This window comes from Mytilus californianus, unplaced genomic scaffold (genome assembly GCF_021869535.1).
Source record: "Mytilus californianus isolate M0D057914Y unplaced genomic scaffold, xbMytCali1.0.p SCAF_25, whole genome shotgun sequence".
Classification (NCBI taxonomy): Eukaryota; Metazoa; Mollusca; class Bivalvia; order Mytilida; family Mytilidae; genus Mytilus; species Mytilus californianus.
The window spans coordinates 4,094,192-4,110,785 of NW_026262674.1; the positions used below are offsets into that span (position 1 = coordinate 4,094,192).

The 16,594-nt window shown below is 32.8% G+C and overlaps 1 protein-coding gene across 9 annotated transcripts in view; it reads left to right on the forward strand.

Annotated features, from left to right (window-relative positions):
* The window catches only part of LOC127732569 (CUGBP Elav-like family member 4), a 146,681-nt gene that overhangs the window by 98,980 nt on the left and 31,107 nt on the right, over positions 1 to 16,594 (forward strand). For all 9 annotated transcript variants that reach the window (XR_007996315.1, XM_052241629.1, XM_052241630.1 and 6 more), the window contains one exon: positions 15,428 to 15,476. Coding sequence is in view for 8 of the 9 variants with exons in the window: in XM_052241629.1 (XP_052097589.1) it covers positions 15,428 to 15,476 (49 nt within the window). In the remaining variant the exon portion in view is untranslated. The remainder of the gene's footprint in view (positions 1 to 15,427; positions 15,477 to 16,594) is intronic.

A 16,594-nucleotide genomic window follows, 5' to 3' on the forward strand; every position in this document is an offset into this window, starting at 1 on the left:
TGTTCATTGGTTTTGGTCTTTGTTGCACCAACCCTCCCCTTTACCTGAAATAGTGGTGTAACAACACAACATAAGAACAAACTATAAAAATCACTTTAAAATGGCTTAACTCCTCAGGTCGATACAAAGCAGAACAAAAACTAACAAAAACACAGACCGGACGTGGTAAGGTATTTATACATCTCTCACAACAAAAAAGACACCAAAAAAGAAGGGTGACCTATAGTTGTTAATTTCTATGTCAATTGGTCTCTTGTGGAGAGTTTTCTCTTTGGCAATCATACCACATCTTCTTATTTTTATACAAAGTACAGATTTGAGAGTACTCATTTACTGACAGCTAGTTCAAAGCCAATAACAAATAATAAAAAAAAAATGTATCTAAGAATGCGAAATATCAATCAGTAGACATCCATGTCTGGTTTTTTTTCTCGGGTGTGGTCTGTTGTGTATTGTCGATGACAAAACCTCACAATATATATATATATATATATATAAACACAACAATGTTAAATCTGCAAATTAGCGGAAGCAAATTTTTGTGCTTCCCTCGGCGGGATTCGAACTCATGCTATTGGGATATCGAGACAACACCGCCTACACTGTGTCCAGCGCTCTAGACCACTCGGCCACCTAGACTGAACTAAAAATTCAGTTTTCGGTGGCCTAGTGTTACATTTCTTCGTCAGTAGAATCTAGAGTTATAACACAGTACATGATATATTAGGCATGAAGATGGAATTGATTGCAGATTAGCTAAATTATTTATCGTAGAGGATCGTAAGATGCAGTCACAGAAATAATTATATGATAAGTACGTTTAATATGTGTTTTCAGCCGTGTATCACCTTCACGGGTGATCCAATGGATGGATCTGTCGTAGAGTTGTCATTTGTGTAGACGTACTTATATATACAAGTCTTAATTGAAAACAACGTTCAAACCTATGATTGCGTTGGATAAAAACCGCAATTTTTATACGTGTGCATGCAAAACAAATTTCTTTGTAGAGGGGTCTAAATACAGCACAAACAACATTTTCCAAAAGACCAAAAAAGTGAAAAAGTATATTTTATATATATATATATATATATATGTATATATACAATTGTATTGACCAATGTGGAACCCAATTTCGTTATTTAAAAGATTGGTTTACAAAACATAATGAAAAGAACACTTTATAGATTTTGTATATTTGACGCATTCAGTTCCTGTGTTTACCTTCATCAGGAACTCTCAAACCCAAACATTTGTTAGCCAGGGATGTAAAAAAATACGTAGAAACGTTAGGGAACGACCATTTAACTTCAAAAGGGGGAGGGGAGGAGGGGGGTTATGGTTTTTTCCTAAAAAAAATATTCTGATCCCCATTTTGATGAAAAAAATATGAATATTCTGAATCCAGGTTTTCCCCATACCTTGTAGTGTCAAATTTTGAAAAAAAATAATTTGATTGATAGCGTCGAAAAACTAAAAACTAAATGTTCGCGCTATGCGTGAAATTTTTTTCTGGCTCAGACAAAAAAACATACCCCCCCCCCCCCCTTTAAAGTTAAATGGTTGCTCCCTTAGGACCTATATTCATACGATTCCCTCACTGTTTGTTTTACCTTGGTTTGTCTTCCTACTGTATTTATAAGATTTGACCATTGATACACTACTGTCAGGATTATCATAGCTGTTATTTTTGCGTTTGTTATCCAAGCTAAATCAATAATTCTTAAGGCAGTCTTAATATGATAATATTTATTATTAATAGTTGTGATTTATCCTGATCTCTCTGACTTTTGAAATAAAAATCATATATTGGTAGATAGACCATTATTGATCAGCATGGTAAGGCTAAGGAATCTTTAGATATGTTTCTCATCAAAAGTTATATATGATGACTGAATTTGAATGTGTTTTTTTAATATTATTTTACAAGTTGTCAGTTAATAAATTTAGAAACTATAAATAAAGTAAGGTTCCAGCTCCCTCAGGCAAAGTTATTCTTAGGTGGCTTTGGCTATTATTTGGCGGTCCTTTTTGGAAAAAGAGCTTCTCGCGTGTTCAGGTTCATGGACATCATTGACTTAAATTTATTTTTTTGATTAAGCGTTCCTGATGAAGGTAAATCAAGTGTGATTCGGTCGCGTAATAAAAAAAGTGAGTTCTTTTCTTTTTTAACAATAAACGAGAAACAACCAGAACTTATACATTAAAAATAACTTTTCTTTTATTCTATTATTAATATCTGCAAACGATGATTTTCTTATTCGAAAACACTAGAATTAAAACATTTCAACAAAATTCCAAATATAGACAGAAGATTTTATTTTAAAAAATTAGAAAAAAAAATTAAAGAACCAAAACTATAGACATTTAGTAACCCGAATAATTCAGTCGTTATATTCCGCTGATCTACGATTACTCTATTAACAAGTAGGATAGATCGATTACGGGGAGGGACTGAATTATTCGGGTTAGACATTTAGTGGCTAGTTTAACCGCATGCACTATATGTTTATGTGATTGTCAAAAGTCAAGATCCTGTGAATGTTTTAATTTGTATCTTAACGTTCTTGCCTTTTTTATATAGGGAGTTTGGTGATTGGTAGACTCTTCCAAATTGATGTGCATTTTTCGGGAAAAATAAGAGCTTGACATATAGTAGAAAAAAAAATTTGTATGTCCCCTCTTGATGATTTGTCATTGCTTGTGTTGTTTTGTTTTTTGTTGTTGTCACATTGTGTATATTGTTATTTATATTCGCAAGGGCAGGGATGTCAAAATAAATAGACTGGGAAAACCAACAACAACAACAACAGCAACAACAACAATTTTTATGTGTCAATCAAGACGCCCCGAGGAGCAGTACAATTACAGTTTAAATTAAAGTGCACAAATAATAGTGGTGATTTTTTGGCTTTAGAAAAAATTATACTGAAAATTTAAAGAAATTGATGCGAATCCATTATTTGATCAACGCATCGTTTGCAAAATAAATATCAATGATACAAGGCTGTCCCTAGTAAAGGCTCACACGCATGCGTAATACACTACATTTTATATGTGTCTGTCCAAAGTAAGGAGTCTGTAATTCAGTGATTCTTTATATTTTGCATTGTGTCACATTGCCGTAGCAGTGATGTACTAGTATTCTGAATAGTTTGGGTTACAAAAATATGTTCTCACAAAAAGTTTGACCTTATCTTTATTTATTTCTCATTTTGGTTGCTTTCTAAGAACAAACAGAAAAATCTATGCCATTTTTATTTTTAAAGTCATTAAGCTTATCCGATAGATAGTTGCCAATATCTGCGTTGACAGATTTCCATTGAATGATACATTCATGTGTCCCGTCTTGGTCACACATATACCGGAATCAATGATACATCCATGTATTTCGCCATGATCACATATATACCGGTATCAATGATACATTCATGTGTTCCGTCATGGTCACATATATACCGGTATCAATGATACATTCATGTGTCCCGTCTTGGTCACACATATACCGGAATCAATGATACATCCATGTATTCCGCCATGGTCACATATATACCGGTATCAATGATACATTCATGTGTTCCGTCATGGTCACATATATACCGGTATCAATGATACATTCATGTGTTCCGTCATGGTCACATATATACCGGTATCATTGATACATTCATGTGTTCCGTCATGGTCACATATATACCGGTATCAATGATACACTCATGTATTTAGATTTGCTTCTTCTGATTTGTGTATTTATGAAGAATCAATTTACTTAGTTTCTAAGATATTTTAAAACTATGAACGCAGTAATACTTTAAAAAAAATTGCATGTGAAAAATATGATATGATAGGTTGTTTACATCGCCTGATTTCTAATGAATAATATGTTTGAAGCTTCTGTTCTTTTTGTTTTTTATTATGTATTATATACAAAAGACTGGTTTCTAATCTGCTTAAGGTAACAAGATCAGAAGCTTGAAAACAGTAAAACTTCGATCTGTCTATTTCATATTAAAATTTCATAAAGATTAAAAGAAATTATTGACATTATAGAAAAATTTGAAATCTTTCCTTCAAAAGAACATTTCCTTTACTCTTTTGAAGATAATATGGAATTATTAGATTGTTGAAGTCTTTAACCATGAAAGACGTTTTAATGAACCTCAGGAAAAGACATTTCGATATCCCTCTGCTTTCATCGAAAAAATCCATATTGTGACATTAGATTTCAAGCTAACAAACTTGTTAACTTGACGAATTAGATAATGGGCATTAATTATTTTGAGAACAGGAAAACTTCTACAATTATTGCAATATCATTGTAATTAGTGTACATGCAATCTATGTGGTTTTTAAAATATGGTTCTTAATTTTGTAAAAAACATCCCCCAGACTTGACTTCCGGCTAGCGACCGAAGGTGTTACGTTAAGATATGTAGGGTGCACATTAAGCATGTTAGCTGAACATTAACATGTATTTATATTTATATCCGAGTCTAAGGCTTAGATTCAGTACAATTATAAATCTCTTAAATTGAGAACGTTTAGCTCGAAATGTTAGATGTCAGCATTGAAGCACCGGCTACTTGGCATGTGGACTCTCGGGGACTGGCAGATAAACTCTCGGGGGCTGGCAGATGAACTCTCGGGGACTGGCAGATGAACTCTCGGGGTCTGTCGAATGAATTGTCGGGGTCTGTCGGATTGTAATCGTCCGATTTCATTACGATGGACATATGTTTCAGAAATAACTCTCGTTATATAAGCTCGGATTGAAAAGTTTAAGAAGCCACTACCATCTAAGAGATCTAACAGCACCTTTTCAAAAGTTACATGGAATGATACAGTCAATCACTTATTCTTAGGATGTTTAAGTGATTTCGCCAAAATTAGACATTATATTGGCATCGATTGTGATGGCCTTGCGGGAAAGATGGGCTATTACCATCACTTATTGTCCTTCGTCCGTCCTCTAGAAGTTTTAATCGAATGACATGATTATTTCTGTCGACTTTTATATTTTAGTTAATGAATCATATTAAGATCTGAACTAACATGGTCTGTGTGGGTTATATAGAACTTACGGGTATAATGAAAGTTTTTGTCTAATATCGTGAAAACCAAATCAAATATCTATATTGTCATTTGAACAAATTTCATGTTTGTAATAAATTAAAAATGCAAGACAAAGCAAACATGAATCATAATAATGCAAGAAATGTAGAAGAATTAAGCTGGTCCTGTCCCCAATTCTACTGATAAAAGATACAGAGGGGGCACGGAAAGTCTACTATTAATCTACGATCAACATTGTCAGACTATTCCTATTATTGTTATTAGAATTAAGTGTATTTTGCCGATATATAATACTGAAAATAATAATGTATAAAGATGTATTGCAAAAAGCAAATTAATAAACAAGCAAAAAGAAATGATCTACAACTGATGCCATTGATTAATGTAAAAAAATGGATGCTCAAGGGTAAGACAGTTGATTTTAAAGGAAGCTTTATAGTTTTGCTCATTGCTGAAGGCTGTACGGTGACCTACAGTTGTTTACTTGTATGTCATTTGGTCTCTGCTGCCTGGTGAGATGTCTTGTGGGTAATCATACCACATCTTCCTATTTTTATTTGAAGATTTTGTAAATAATTTTTATATCATGATTTTAAGGTGAATATGATATGGCAAGATGAGTTATTCATACGACTTGGAGCCTCTAGTTTCATGTCAGCATGATGGTTTGCCATTGATTGCAATAAGTAATCACGAAAATCAGCAGTATCATCAACTTACCTTCCCCTGCATGATTATCTGTTGATTAAAATGATTAAATGTTTTATCATGATATGGATTTTTATTCTATTTTTACGCTGTATCAATAATCAATTTGCTTTTATTCCGACATTACGTAACATAACTTGTTTTCCATGAAATACCGCGTTAGTTCTGCATTGATATAGACCCAGTCATTCAGAAAGCTTTGATAGGTTAACGTTATTGACATCCATTAAAGAGTTCAAGTGACCCATAAATCCCTATTGGATTTGATGCTGGTTTTTATATTGGCAGTGTACAGACAAAATCAATCGGAATATTTTCAATCTCGACGTTTGTATTCCTTGACGTCATACTGTGGTCTATTGGTGAATCATCGTATATACTATAGTAGTGTGTTGTCAAAATAAAATCATGACCAGTATTTGTATCATATATCTCTTGTTAAATTAAAATCATCACTTGATTCCATAGAATTAGGATACCAGTTCAATCAAATCAAACTTTAAGATTGCTGCATTTTTACAGAACTTTAAGTCCCTCGAATAAGTAATGATTCCACCTACATTGCAATAGAGCCTAGCTCTTGCAGCCTAACATGTGCGTTTTAACTGTCCTATCTCTTTATTTTACACATATACTTTGATTTTAGACATTCATCGTTTTTCTTGTACCAGTCACTTTTGTAATCTTTATATGAGTACACTATGTTTATCCCTAACTGTATATGGTCCTTCGGTAATCTTCTAACTCTATGTACCAGTCTTTTCGGTAATCTTCTGGCTCTATGTGCCAGTCTTTTCGGTATTCTTCTAGTCTTTATGAATCAGTCTTTTCGGAAGTCGTTTGGTCTCTACTATGTATAGATCTTTTCTGTGGTATACTACTCTATATTTATCAGTCTTCTAGTCTCTATGTATCGGTAATGTCTCTTCGATTGTTTTCTAGTCTATACGTGTCTGTTTGGCAATCGAATGCGACTTGTCACAGAAAACGTTAATTTGCATTAGTCAACACGATGAATGCCATTGGTGTAACAGAGTCTGCTTACCCGGCAGATCACCTAAGATCACTACCAGTTTGTTTGGCACAGCCTTGAGTTTTCTGAACTTTTGTTTATCTTTGTGGCCATGGTTTTGTCGTTTTTTTGGACACGATTTTTATTTGTCCCTTTCGGTTCTCCTGCTTCTTTTTATATACCTTTATTTGTACATGACAATGTAACAATTAGCAAAATAATGAAGTACACCTAAGGGAGCTACCATTTGATTTTTATAGGGGGGGGGGGGGGGCTAGGATGAAATTTGAAAAAAAGGCAGGACAGGAGTTTTTAATTAAAAAAAAAGGCAGGATGAGCAACTTGGCAAAAAAAAAAGGCAGGATGACAATTTATGTAAAAAAAGTCAGGATAAACTAATAAATAAAAAGGCAGGACCTAACAGAGTGAAAAATAAAAAGGCAGGACAGAGATTACAACTATAAAAAAATGCAGGACCAAATTTTTCATCCTAGCATTTGAGTTCGAATCCCGATGAAGGAAGAATAAACATTTGTTTCCGCAAATTTGCAGATTTAACATTATTGTGCTGATATTTAGAGTAATTATGAATATAATATGTGTTTTCAGCCGTGTATCACCTTCACTGGTGATCCAATGGATGGATCTGTCGTAGAGTTGTCATTGTTTAGACGTAACTTATGTGTGTATGTAATATGAAGAAGTTGTAACCACCGAAGCAACGGATTTATAAAAGTTTTTCCAAACTTCTTTCCGAATCCCATATTTGAATTTCATGTAACATTGTAATACTTTATTGTTGTAATTTTTCATTAATAAATACTGTTTAAACTAACAAAACGTCCATGACAATCCATTTAGTTTATAAAAATAAATAATAGTAAAACAATTGAAATATGGACGCTCTTATATTTAGCGTACTTTTGTGAACACCTCAGTCTACAATCAATAATCGTTCAATAACAAACCAGAAGTCAAGTACCTTGGGTCAACAACTGATGAATTAACAAAGCGCGTATTCAATATTTGTGTTTGCTAATGGTATATCCATTATGAGATTATATTGAAAAAATCAAAGTTGCTGCGTCATTCTTGATTTATTCAAGCTTATAGTAGTTGATAATATAAGGCATTGTTTTTAAGGATGTTCTCGCCTCTGTTTCAAAATAACAAGCTTTTTAAAAGACTATTATAAGTTGATAGTATATAAATAAAGAAACTAAAAAAAGCAGAAAAAAATGAAGGGTCAGTGTACTTGTTTTCGAGATAAAAGCCATTGAAAATTTGGCGGGAAATAATTCTCTCTAGATTTTTCATACATTCAACATTGGCACCTTTTTTCATTCAAAAACTATGAAAAAGTAACAAGGATTTTATAAGATTTTCAAAAATGACATTTTGAACTATATGTAATCATATTATGGAGAGAAAAGTAGGGGTTAGTGGGCAAACATTTTTAATGGCACTACATGGATAAAACCAGAGAATTCCGAATATCTGGCAAAAATTCAAAAACAAGAGGAGCGAACATCCTTAATAGTGCTGGTGTAAATAGTGCAAAGGTTTGGCTCATTCAAATTAAAACGCAATATTAAATAGTCCAGTAGTTTTTAAATGCATGTGATACGTACACCTATGAATAGATAAATTTGATTAAATCCGTGAGACTGAACGCCTATCTCTGATGCAGTTTCTCAATTATTCAACGTTAAATGAATCGTTTCAAAATGATCGAGAATGTTCCGCAAATGAACTACTTTTGGCTAAATAACGATCCTTGAACTTAAATATATATCCAGAAAATGACATGTTTCTGTGTCGTTTTCGTCTTTCTATAAAATAATTTGGATACTTTAGTTATTTCATGTAAAGAACAACAATATAAGACCACGGGGTCTTATTTCTCAGTATGTGTGTACCTCGTTGTGTGCAGAGTACTAATTTGCTAGAAAATTGCAACCTTGAACAGATTGTGTAGGTGATACATTTGTTTTTCATTTCTTTTCAAAGAAAGACATATTTTCCTTTTTTTTTAATTTGATATCGCATCCAATTCATTTGATTGGAAACATGAATTATTAAAACATTTTATCAGCCATCACTGACGTATTAACATATCCACGTAAAGAACTATCCGTGTCGGAACCTGTTGGTTTCTATTTTTCGCATCAATAATTCATATACAAATCGTTTTCTGTTTATTTTGTTACACATAGATCATTACAGGTCTATTTATTATTAAGATAACTAGACAGGTGGTTACTATAGTATATATGTCAGCACTGGCTATCGACAATCTCCACGGAAATATATAATCTCTCCATTTAAATAAGTTGAAATTAAATATCGAGTGGTTGCTATGAACTAAGATTTTCACGTCTCACTCCAATTCTTGCGTGAGATGTCGTAAAGACGTCAAGTTGTCCTTGATTTTTAATGTTATTTTTTTAATCACTTTGGAAATTTAATGGTTCTGAGGAACAGAAGGCATTGCCTACAAGGGTGCAAGGCTGAGAAATTAAAGACACTTTCGAAGCATAAAGTGTAACGGCTTAGGACTCTTATCGGTGTTAGCTTTAATTTGTCTCGGACATTTGAGTTCCTTGCACATTACGAGGATTGTCTTAGATCTTTATATTTTAAAGATGGTTGTCTCAGTTCTTTGTATTTTAAGGAAGTTCGCTACTCAGTTTCAAAATAACAAGCTTTTCATAACACTAGTACATATTGATAGGGGATTAATAAAGGAACAAAAAGAGCAAAAATAAAATATAGGTTAATGTGCTTGTTTTCGAGATATTAGCCATTGAAATTTTGGCGGGAAAATATTCTCTCTTGACTTTTCGTAGCTTTATCATTGACAAGTTCAATTTCTCAAAAACTATTAAAAAATTTAAGATTTTATAAGACTTTTACAGATGGCTTATAATTATGCATGTAAAAGATTTTTAAAAAGAAAAATGGGGGTCAATGGGCAAATTTTTTTAAGGCATTCAAATAGATAAAACCAGAGGATTCCGAAAATCTGACAAAAATTCCAAAACATGACAAGCGAACTTCCGTAACGAGAGTTGTCTCTGTTCTTTGCACTTTAGCAGGTTGTCTTAGTTCTTTAACATTTTAAGAAGGTTGCCTTTCTCCGGGGAAGGTATTCTGTGAAAAGCCTCTTTGTAAATTGTGTGTCGCCTTGTATGTGTGCAAACGAACGATTCCTGTCAGATGTTTGATTATTGAATTTGGATTTAACACCACGTCAGCACACATGGGTTGTGTTGCTTTGTCTGCAACACATTCTAAAAAATACCTGCCCTTTTCAATTGATTTTGATTGTGTGTTCTTATGTCGTACTGTTACATCACTGTCCATGGTTAGGGGGCACCAGAAAACTAGTTTAACCCTGCTACATTCTGTATGTGCCTGTCCAAAGCCAGGAGTCTGTAACTCAGTGGTTGTCGTTTGTCGCTGTATATAATATTTGTTTATCTTTGATTATGTTATATACATAAATTAGATCGTTAGTTTTCTCGTTTGAATTGATTTGCATTTGTCATTTCAGGGACCCGTATAGCTTACTATGCGGTATAGATCTTGCTCGTTGTTGAAGGTCGAACGGTGACCCTTTAGTTGTTAACTTCTATTTCATTGGGTCTCTGGTGGAGAGTTGTCTCATTGGCAGTCATACCACATCTTCTTATTTTTATACAAATGAATATTGTTCTATTGAAAAACAAACGTCGTTGTGTTTGGGCTTATAATTTGGGAAGAGATGATAAGAGATCTGGATTAACTGCCGAGTGAATGTGGTTCTAAACCGATATTTTATATAATCTTATGGCCTAGACGTTTTTTTTATATATATATAACAAGATTACAATTCACAAATGTTTGTCATTAGGTCTCTGGTGGAGAGTTGGCTCATTGGCAATCATACCACATCTTCTTAATTTTATACAAATGAATATTGTTCTATTGAAAAGCAAACGTCGTTGCGTATGGGCTTATAATTTGGGAAGAGATGATAAGAGACCTGGAAGAACTGCTGAACCGATATTTTATATAATATTATGGCCTGAAAGTTCATTTGCATATATAACAGGATTACAATTCACAAATAAGCTCGGTTGTTGGGTAGTTAAACATACAGAATATTTACTCTCTCTCCTAACTGTTTTCAGCATATTTTAATTTCAACAACAGCAATTACGTCAGCGAAATTATATTGTGTGAAATTCTTCGTTCTGTTGTAATCCTTGGAAAACTGTTGCCATACCAACCACATTTTTTTTTTCAATAAAAAATAACAAATGCTTTTTAAAATTGACGTGTTGTTCATTAATGTCTGCCAAACGATCGACTTGTCTTCAGCTTTGTCGCGGAATGATTATTTCTGTAATTGAAAATCGTTACATTGTCATTCCGACACACGATTTATATTTATAATACTCCGGAAAAAAGCGGATGAGAAAAATTAAGCGCCATGACTCATATTCTGCAAATCAAATCCGATCGGATTAAAACATGAAGTAGAAATCTTTTGTCTTCCATCAAAAATCAATGAATATCTTATTTTATAAAAGAATTCTTATGAAAAAAATCCTTTCGTCTAGAGAATTGAGTAGGATATGATTTCAAAGGAATAATATCCTTGGTTACCGGGCTTACACGTGAGGACAATATAAGAATGAACTTGTCGCCATCTTCAGATTTATATAATCTCAGGTGGAATGAGATGAAAAAGAAGACACAATAACTGTTTGAGACACAACCAATGATATGCATATGCGCAACAATGCATTTGTTTTACAAGTACTCTACGAATGGATTGCTTCTCACTTTTATTTTCAGTTTTTTTGTTGTTGACTCTCATTTTACAGTTCTGATCTGTAAATTAACTATTATTGATTCCATTAACGTTATTACAGTAAAAACACGTTCCTTTGAACAAATACTTATTCTCCCTTTTTCCCACGATGTAGTTATTTTTTTCTAAAAGAAGCGTGTGAATTGATTGGTATATATGTATATAGATAATTGGTCCGTTTTTGTGTACTTGTCTGGTTTGTTATGCCATGAAATGCTTTATATTGTTTGGACGTATGTTGAATGTTTTGTTTAGAAATTTTGAATGGTTGTCGTTGGTTGTTGTCTATCATGGCATATTCATTTTTCGTTTAGGGAGCTACCATTTGATTTTTATAATAATAATAATAATAATAAATTCTTTATTTAAAGAGGGTAACTAAATTAGAAGTAGTCTAATTTTCATTGAGGCCCTCAAACAGGATAAAATTTGAAAAAAAAGGCAGGACAGGAGTTTTGAGTAAAAAAAAAGGCAGGATGAGCAACTTGGCAAAAAAAATAAAGGCAGGATGACAATTTATGTAAAAAAAGTCAGGATAAACTAATAAAAAAAAAGGCAGGACCGAATAGAGTGAAAAATAAAAAGGCAGGATAGAGATTACAACTAAAAAAATGCAGGACAAAATTTTTCATCCTAGCCCCCCCCCCCCCCCCCTAAAAATCAAATAGTAGCTCCCTTATTGTTTTGTCATAAATATGAATTGTTAAAAACATTTCGTCATATCGGGTCCTTTTAAGTATACCATGTGTCAATCATTAGCAAATAATAAAACTTCAAGGGGAAATCATTTTCGTCAATGTCTCAAAATAAATTTCTTCTTCGATTTCGGTTTAAGGGACATTCGAGATTATAATGGAAGAGAAGTTCTTTATGTGATCGACATCTACATTTTGGATCGTTTGTAGCATTAATTTTGTTTGATCTTCGTTTAATGAATATCCCAGATACTTAGACTACTCTGTGGCTTTTTAGATAAAAGTCAAAAAGAAATTTAATGAATAAAAGCTAACTTTCTTACGCTGTCTTTGCATGGAGAACGAACTATATTTTGCTGTCCATTCCGCACATCACTTTATCTTTCCTTCACATGCGATTTTATTTTTTGCATGTTCGAATAAATAAACTATCCAGTTATTTATTGAACCTTGCAATATAAAAATAAGAAGATGTGGTATGATTGCCAATGAGACAGCTCTCCACCAGAGACCAAAATGACATAGAAGTTAACTATTATATGTCACCGTACGGCCTTTAAATAAATAAATAATCTTTATTTCAAGAGGATATTATAATCCCATTAGTTAAAACTAATCTTCCTGAGAGTCCTCAAAGCACTGAGTTAGGATTTGTATAATCTATAACTAGCTATACAATCCTTGTTTTTTTGAAAGAAAGTTTTAACATGGTTCCTTTAGTGTAAAGAACAACCCTTTAATTAGATTTATTCATCTTTCCTTTCTCGTATTATTACTTCCCTTTGTCGTATTATTCCTTCCTTTCGGCGTGTTATTAATTCAATATTTCTATCAGCTTGAGAGACAAATGCATAAATGGATTTTTTCCGAAACTATCAAATACAGTTCTCAGATTAAGTCTTGTATTTTATAATGGAATTGGAGCATCAATCCAGTGACTCATAACGTAATAAAAAACATCACTGAGGTTGTCTCAGCTGCACTTTCCGATTCCAAATCAATGTTAATACATCGGAATTCATGTCTGTCGAGGCTCAAGAGGAAAGTACTATGGTTTAATCTGTAATTAAATATTTCAATAATCGTGTTCAGAGGAGCATTTCTTATTGTACAACTTTCTAATCTAATCTAGTATTCAAATTTTACTATTGTTTATCAGTATAATAAAGGTACTAGTCATGATTGAAAAAACTGAAAAAAATATTTTTGAATGCAATTCAAGACGAAGACTTAGCCTATGTTTAATTCGCCGTCTCAGAATCTAATGCACTCTGGGTAATATTTTCAAAAGTGTAAACCAAAGCATCGTGATTGATTAAAAACGTCCTATTAAAACAATTGAAATTCAACCAATGACGTGACGTTATCAAGTTTCATTTTGGGGTATACGAACAATAAAATTACCCATAAGTCCTTGAGATTCTGAAACGGTCTTATAACGGTGGTATCTCGGATTTTTTTTCTAAAATTTTGTAAGATATTTCACAGTTGAAAAGTGCATATTCGGTGCTTTTGGTGTGCATTCTATACCGTGAGTTATATGTGATAAAATTAGTTCGTCAAACTTGTAAATTCTTGTTTCTGTGGGGCTTTTAGTTTTTGATGATTATATATATGATGAGCATTTCAAGTTAGTAGAAATGCTAGTTTATCATAATATGTATGTCAAAATAATGGGATGGGTATAATTGACTACTAATTGCAATTCCACGAATGGCAGAATTTTCGAAGGGATTATTTGTATAGATTTACATGAAGTAGAATTTTAAAATTTTGAATGGTTTATAATACAGGTCGTAAGATTTGAAATAACGACTTCTTTCTTTTAGAGAGGTAAAAAATGGCAACTATGAATTTAAAACATTTGAGAACATAAGTAAAAAATGAAAACAACACGTTTTAAATTTAATGCGTCCGATGCGATTTTCTGGATTTACCTTCATCAGGAACGCTCAAAGCCGATTTTTGAAAGCCAAGGATGTATAAAACCGAAACAGTTGAGCTATATAATAAAAAATGACCTAAAATAATAGCCAAATCTTTCTAAGGCCAACTTTGCCTGAGGGAGTTGAAACCTTAGTTTCTGAATAATTTCAAAATTTATAAACGCTGGAATATTTTGAAAGGTTTGTTAAAAGTCCTCCCAAAAGACCCTTACAGCCAACTTTAAGCTGATTGTGTTGCAAAAAACTTAATCGAGTTCCGTCTACTTATTTCTTTAAATCGCTACACTGAAAGACGGTACTAAGGTCTCAGTAATTGCATTTCTCGAGAACGAGAGGTTTCTTTGGCGCTAATTGCAACATATTTGCACCACGAAAATAAAATTTTCTCCAAGACGAGGCTGTGAATGATCGGAAGTTGCATACAAATGGAAGTTTATTGTCCGTAAATTAGACTTTATAGAAAGTTTACTTAATTTGGTAGGAATTCACGTCAAATAATGAATTGTAGAGTATATACAGCAGGGACATGGTTTAGTACTCAGGGTTCAATTGAGGGATGACTGATGAAATTAAATTAGGTTAAGTTTAAATTATTTTTTTCTAATTTTTGGCATCCTGATAGATGTAACAGATTGAATCCTATACTTATAAAAACACCATTCAGGTGTATTAAGATCGATTTCAATCTGGTAGCACTTGAAATTTAGCTTTTTTTGCACAATTTTATTGTCTGTATCTGATGAAATGTTATGGGTTTTTTTTTATTTTGGCGTTAGCGTACGTGACTATATAATCATTTTGATGGCAGATTGTTTCTGTTAAATTTATTCACAATTCAGAGTAATTTCAAGAACTCTTGAAACACTGACTCTCTGAGGGGTTCGTATGAGACCTGTTTGCGAGGCAAAATGTCTGCCGCTTAAATAAACTTACCTTCATTTTCCATCAAAACCAAATTTCTCAAATCACAAACAGGTTACTATTAACATATAATAATATGCCGTGTTTCGCGGGTTTTACTGGTTATAGAGAACTCATTTCTCCCTCCTTAAATCTCGTTGGATGGAACGAGAAAATTTAAAAAAAAGAAACGTTATCAGTTTAGTGACTGGTAAGTTTATTCTTTATTTTTCAGATGAACCGTCCTATACAGGTTAAACCAGCAGACAGTGAAAGCAGGGCGGGTAAGTGTTTATTTTTTTAGATATCTGTTAGGTTTTTTTTGTGTTTATATTTGTTCGTTGTTTTTGCTTTGTTTTTACGAGACATAAATACATGCTATAGAATTTTTGCAAACCACCAGTATATTCAACATATCACTTTCGGATGTAGGGAATTAATCAAGCCCGCGAAATCAGTTTTGTCGCCGTGAATGTGATGTGCAACTTGAATATGTCATTGGTCAATGCATGGGCTTCTATATATTTAGGTTATATTCTGGCATATATCTATCCGACGCAGCTCATATGTTGTTTGCGTCTTGTGATGTATGTTGTTTATATATATAGAAGAATAATCATACCCTGATATAACTGACTCCTCTGGCTTCCCTTATTGTACGCTAGCTTTTTTCAATTTTCAAGAACGTAAGAGACATCATACAAGCGTTATCATATTAAGTACGCATGTGGGTACGGACATACCAGTCGGAATGTTTGTTTTTTCTTCGAAAATCGGTCAGTCTCCTAATCTGAAAATTACAGATGTGATTGAATATATTAATTCAACCGTTTGAGATTAAAAAGCAAACACAGTGTACTGTTTACATAACGGCACCTGCTCTCTGGTCCAAATATTTGTTTACAAAATCAATGATGTATATTGTGAACACGTGATTGTGAATTTACAGAAATCTTTACTTATTTGATCGGATAAATATTTACCTTATGAAATGTGTTTAATTATTTTGAAATTAAATATTCTGATTTATCGCCTTTTGATAAAAAAAATGTAGCTCGTTATTATTGCTGTGGAAAGATTTTATTTAATATTTCGTTAACACATTATAATAATTGTCTTCTGTTTTCATTAACACTTGGAGTTGTCTTATGTTTATAAACAGTTTTTAAGATCAAAATCTGAAATATTTAGCAAGCATAAATTGACGTAGTCCCAACAACGCAATATTGTAAAAAAAACGTTAACAGGTCAACGGTCTTTCCGCAAACAATATAGCAGTGTTTACACAATATGGCGAAGCTTTAAAACGCATCCAAGTTCGTGAATAATTAAATTAATTAGAGGATAACAAGATTTGCCAGCAATGCAAAACAAATTTTCTGAACAAAAAGTTATAATCGGG